This window comes from Mizuhopecten yessoensis, unplaced genomic scaffold (genome assembly GCF_002113885.1).
Source record: "Mizuhopecten yessoensis strain PY_sf001 unplaced genomic scaffold, ASM211388v2 hete_36184644, whole genome shotgun sequence".
In the NCBI taxonomy this organism is placed as follows: domain Eukaryota; kingdom Metazoa; phylum Mollusca; class Bivalvia; order Pectinida; family Pectinidae; genus Mizuhopecten; species Mizuhopecten yessoensis.
The window spans coordinates 1-6,617 of NW_018485657.1; the positions used below are offsets into that span (position 1 = coordinate 1).

Consider the following 6,617-nt stretch of genomic DNA (forward strand, 5'->3'; position numbering starts at 1 on the left):
CATCACAATATTCTCCCACAAATGCATAGTTATATCACTGATTCGTTTACAAGCAAAACTCTGACAGAATTTCAAAATCAATCCACCCCTCTAGCAATAAACTTATCGATCTAATGGTCAGTATTAACTTGTATGTCGTAGGTTGTCAATCCGGAGACGGGTGCTGAGTTAGGTGTCGGTGAAACAGGAGAGTTCGTCTTCAAGGGTCCACAGGTGATGAAAGGTTATCTAAACAACCAAAGGGCCACGGATGATATGATAAAGGATGGGTGGCTCTATTCAGGTACAGCGGATTCTTATTTTGACTATCTTGTCGTTCGTTGATTAACGTTCATAGTTCACGCAAAGAAATATTGTTTAATGTGTGTTACTTGCAAAAAAGGATATTCTATGATAAACTATCAAATGCCAATCGGCAATGACCGACATTTATTTACAAACAGTCGAATGTACATTTTGCAATGTACTTGGGGGGACTACTGTTTGGTTTTGAGGGGCTAAGCGGGGTCTTGCACATTTGAGAGCCCTAATTACTTTTGATGAAATATAGATTAATTAAATACTATCTGGCATAGCCAAAAAAATATTATTTTCACAGAATGAAATCATTCGGTTGTATAATTTCTGAATACCAATATTACCGAAAAAATATCTACATGATCAAAATCAAAGATTTTAAAAGAAAGCGGAAGCATTTTTACATCTATTATCAACTCCTAATATTTACAAATATTTAAATTTGAACTTGAACATTGATCTACTGCTCGATCTTTTATCAGCAGTTGATCATGAAATAAAACTTATCGTTGCGATACTGTTCTTAAGAATAATGACTGCTGATTATTTGTACTTCTACAAGCACAAATTTCTGATACGGAAATGAAAATATCACAAAATCTACTATAAATTTAAGTAACACTATTGATACAAGGCAGAATATCATTCATTTTCATTTGAATCGAGCCATAGTGCCTATTTTCATGACGGTCAAGACTGGACTATTTTTTTTCATCAAAATTCAAACAAACCCCTCCCTGCTCGAATCGGATAGTCATCCCCTTACTAGAATGCAATCGGCATTGGCCGGAATATATTTACACATGATCACATGTATTTATTGACAGGATAAAACAACTTGTGTTCATCGCTATATGTTCTCCCTGACAAGTTTTCGTCTTCTTGTAATTTGAAACGAGTTTTTCCGAAGTTTAATGTGGTACTCCGTTAATTTAAAATAAAAAGCTGTTATATGCTCTTTGAAATTTATAGGAAGGGTAATATATATACTTAATTCATAGGCGGTGCGGTACAATTAATTAATTCAGTAATGACTGAAATGTATATAGAAACAGTAGGAGAATGGCGAGTATGACCACAAAATCAATTTGATACTTATTTCTGACAGCACAACCCATTGAATGCATTTTATTTTTGAATTAACAACAACAACAACAACAACGACAAATAAGTTATATTTTATCTTTGCACCTCTAACTTGTTCGTGTTATATGTCCATTAGGTGACGTGGGACACGTGCGAGAGGACGGCTGTATCGTCATCACCGACAGGCTGAAGGAGCTTATTAAGTACAAGGGATTCCAGGTAACATAACCTTGAGAACATATATATATATATATAAGTATCAAATCGAGGGTTTTCTCCAGGTATTCCAGTTTCTCCCGTATAATAACCACCAGTGCACTTACGGCCAAATAAATTTTATATCCAATCAAGAGAACGTTTAAAGATACATTACTTGCCTCGGTTGTCTGTGATTTTCCGGAGTGTCATTTGTTAAACGTTAACATGAAATATTTTAATAACTATAGATATCGTTTGGAAATTGATTGATGTGTCTTGCGTGACTGGTGTCAACAGTTAGTTTAATTTATTTTACAATTTTTATGAAAAACTGTTAAATCAACCTCAAACAATCACTCATATCGTCCCGGATGGATACGCACAGTGGTCTTCCTGAGGGAGAAGACCGGAGTACCGGAGATAATTCCCACGGTCGGAAAGGTTTAGGGAATCGTACCACGGACCTCATGAAAGGCGAGTGCGCTATTTACAGTGCCCTCCGACCCTTTAACCTGTGAAAAATTGAACCAACATAGTTAACTTCTTACGCTGTAGGAGCTAATAATACTTGAACCGTTGTCAGTTTAACCTCTGTCTCTCACCGCTGTATCAGGTCCCCCCAGCTGAATTGGAGGATCTGTTGCTGAAACATCCGGGTATCCAGGACGCGGCGGTGATTGGTGTCCCGGATGAGGTCGCAGGGGAACTGCCCCGGGCTTACGTAGTACCCAAACCTGACAAGCCACTGACTCAAGAGGAAGTTTGCAAGTTTGTTGAAGGTAGTGTTTATAAAACCAAAGTATGATTCGTAGATCTGCAACAAATAAGATATGATTTCATTTAATGTTTAACATATTTTGCAACAATAAATAAAGTACCAACGCTTTGTTTCTATACAATCAGTTTATCATCGTATATGTATATCTGATCTGGTAACGTGATTAAAATATGAAATGCATTATTATCTATATGTAACGTTTTTCTATTATTTCTTTATATAAAATGAAATTTGAATACATTACTTATTGTTGAATTTGATATTCCAGAAAATGTGTCTGCGTACAAAAGACTACGAGGTGGAGTAGAGTTCATGGAAGTCATCCCTAAATCGCCTTCTGGAAAAATCCTCAGACGAATTCTCCGGGACGAATATAGCACGAAAGTATCTACATAGGAATATTGTTATTATTCGTGTGATCATTTGATATAAAAAATTCAGTTATCAGTCATGATCAAAGTTAACAGAGTTATCAAAGACAGCGACATTTATCTGTACTTAACGGTTAACATATGTAGATGTTCAATGGAAGCACGTTAGTCCTGACACGTTTGTTCCAAATATATTTCCAGACTGATGGAATCAATTTTGAACTGATAACGTTAAAACAAAGAAGTACCAAATTCAGCTGAGGGATTCAATGAATGGAAACGGAGGTTTTGTTTCTTGAAATAATTCAACTGATATGGGTCGCATATAAAATGTTGTGATTGTTTTATGCCATTTGTAAATATTATATCACTCGTCAAATATATTTCATATTTTGTAATTTATATTTATACACAGGTACTTAGAAAAAGAACATATATATGTTTTATGCCTCTATTTTGTGTACCATTGTGTGCATATACATCAAAGTATAGAAATGTTAATGGGACAGAAACACAAACTAAATGTTGGATATGTATGTAACACATTGTACATATGGTGTAATTTAGGATATACTGGTAATGAAATTATTTTCGTGTGTATTTCTTTTCGCGCATTATGCCTGTAGTTGATTTGTGAATACATAATTTCGCGATCGATAACATTCTATTTTGCTATATGTAGTATTTATCTGTGAAATTTAATTCGTGGAAGATTTCCAATCGCGAATCAACGTTATTATTATTCTCGCAAAATAAAGTGATTACAGTTCATGCATTGTAATGTTAAATTGCATATAAATGACATAATAAACATAGCTATGGAAATAAATGGTAGCAGTGTCAAGACATAAGCAATTAAACAGTGAATATTCTGGCTTTCGTGATGAATATCAGTTATATTTCATAAGTGATGCTAAGCACTCGTGAAAAAGAAAATTTCAACTAAATCAACTTCAAAGTTAAATACCGTTGTTATTTTATTTTTGTAAAAGTAATGGCCTCCTTAAACAGACAATTAATCTGCCGTCAATAGAAGAAAAAAAGGGAATGCGATATGTATGACTTGCGTTATAAAATGGATACATAACAAAACAATAGGGGGCAATGCTTATACTTTAAAGCAAAATACAAAGTTTAATGAAGATAAAGTGATAAAAGAAGCGCACAATTGTTCATTACGATGTAGACTATTACGCTTTTAATGTATTTTTAATATCGACGATATATGTTTTGACTTTGTATGTTTTCAAACATGTAGTTTTAGAAGATTGTGACATGTGTTATTTCAGAAATGTAAATCTGTGTGTCAATGTGATTCTTTATAAATGTTAATGGATGGTTTTTACCATGAATTTGTATGAATGGTATTAACAGAAATTATTGAAATTTGTTGATGGTATGACCATGTGTGTGGCTATTGTTAATTAAAGAGTGTGGATGATATCAATTAACATGCGTGTGACAGATTTTAATTAACATGTGTATAGATGATGTAAATATTTAATGTTTGTTGGTGATAATAACTATGTGGGAATAGTATAAATCTCACGACAAAATGTTGTAAATAAAGTAGATTTATGAAATCTTTAAGTTTAAATAAAATATTGTTTTTGTTTTCTTCATAATATATACGATATATACATAGATATTACGAGTGACGTAAAAATCAGCTTGGCTCGTTCAGTAAAGACGGAACGCTATCCTGATACAAACTGTACTGATGCTGTTTCTGTTAAGGATATATACTACTAGGTATCACTTAATTTCCTTCACAAAAGAGTTTCAAATAAATAAATTCAATGCCCGTTTTGATAACACTATTGTGTTTAAATGTTTCAGGGTAGACAACTCTCATAAAAATCGCCTGAATACACAGTAAGGTTACACATCGAGCATTATAAAGCTAGCCGCAAGAACTATATATTGCGTGTATGGCGTCATTTCGATCATTTTTTTGTTATTATTTAGGACAGCATGAAACCGTTAATTAAAGGTTAGTTGTTCATTTTTTTCAAGGCATCAGCTTGCTTTAGAATTGAGTATGGATAAATTATGAACGCAGTAATTACATGTAGCAGATGCCAGCAATGTAAAGAAATATCTAATTGCAATGACACATTTTGTATATAAACTGACTGAAATGTAATAATATATTCTGTTCCATGATTATAAGAAAACAGAGGGCAAAACCAGATGTACCAATTTCAAGCAATGCCTTTCTATATGGACGGGACCTTCTGACCACGTCCTCATATAACTCTGGCTGTTACGAGGACACCTAACCCGAATCAAACACTGTCTGTCGAATAAACCTACACACACTGTACATACTAATTACAGATGTGAGCTGCATACATAACACCTGTTTGTGACGTATAATGTTAACAAAGAAGGCTGAATGAAGTCTGTTAGTTTTATTCAAAGCAGTTCCTTGCATAGTTAAATAGCGTATCAAGATCACAACTACCGGTTTACGTACGTAGTGCAGGCTGAAATTGTATAGCGAGATATTTATAGAATTTAAAAAAATATCAAGACAATGCGTTTACCTTTGTATTACGTTTTAGTAACTTGGTTATACACGTCTTCTCAGCTTAATCTAGCGTCCACAGGAATATCCAACAGGTAAGAGAGCTTATTAATCGTAGCTATTTGACTCAGAACAAACCATGGTTAAGACAGGTCTGTGGTTACTGCCTTGATGCATTGATTAACATTACGACTTCCTTGTACCTATTCGTTATTTACAGTTTTATTTACGCATTGAGTTCCAAATTTGTCCAGTTCGCAGACAGATTGATGTTTTCCATATTTTACCGATACTATAATTAATATAAATGGGATATTTTTTCAATGTTGTCTGTATGTAAGTTCATATATACCATAACAAACAGTTAAATTTATATATTGATGAGCTGGTTTCAACAATATTATGTAGCATATAAATACAACCAACTGATACAAACATCACGGGTTGTGTCACCTGTAAAGTGGTTGACACACATAATATCTGAGAAAACAAGATTGAGTCTGATATGTCAGATTTCGGTGAACTACATAGAAGGTGTTAGCGTGATACGTCACTCTGTACTTTGCAGTTGTTTACACGGAAGTAAATTAAAAGCCTGTTTGTTTCGTCAGGTTTCGGTAATGGTTTTGTTGTAAGCTAATTGTATCCCAGTTAAGACTTATTTATAAAAAGAAATGTACTGTCTAGTGAAGGACTTAACTGAACGATAATACTACACACATGATCTATATCTCCATTTGACACATAGTGTTGGTGGTTTATGAAGACACCGACACTACATCAGGCGTTCATTATTTACATACAAATTAGTGTTTACAGATGCAAATTTTAAAATTGTTATCTTTCTATGTTGCAAATGATTTATTGCATCTGCCACTTCACATAAAAGTTTTGTAACAACCTGTGTATGTGTTCATGCAACAACAAACATCTATGACGCAAAAAGTGTGACACAATAAACATCACTTATTTTCTTTAAGGTCTCATGTAATACCCTGCCCCGTCAAAGGCAAATAGCAGCACCTTATGTGTAAGAAAGACTGCAATTTACATCCGTTGAGTATTACTATTCACCGAAGATAGGACTTGATAAACACTTCCTACAATACATATATCTCACAGTTCGCGTCCTGTTCGGTGCTATTTTCCCACCGTATGTTATCAATAGGTAAGGTAACTTCAGGTCGGAACCGTACAGGTATAACGTCATATAGCCTATTCTGCTCACAGCTCGTCAGTAAGTGCACATGCAAATAAGGCTAATTTTAATTTAGATGAATTAAATGGGAGAAAAATTATTTGGAGAAGATAGGAAAACATAAGATTAAAGGCAGTATTATAAGATCACGGGCGAAAT

General features: G+C 34.0%; 1 protein-coding gene across 1 annotated transcript; it reads left to right on the forward strand.

The window, feature by feature from the left end:
* Positions 1–141: 141 nt before the first annotated feature.
* On the forward strand, positions 142–4,326 carry LOC110444887 (4-coumarate--CoA ligase 1-like; the record flags this gene model as incomplete). The annotated part of the gene is made up of 4 exons (XM_021489240.1): positions 142–283; positions 1,520–1,602; positions 2,195–2,360; positions 2,628–4,326. Coding segments are annotated over 4 exons (519 nt in total), but the record flags the coding sequence as incomplete, so codon positions are not given.
* Between the last annotated feature and the right edge of the window lie 2,291 nt (positions 4,327–6,617).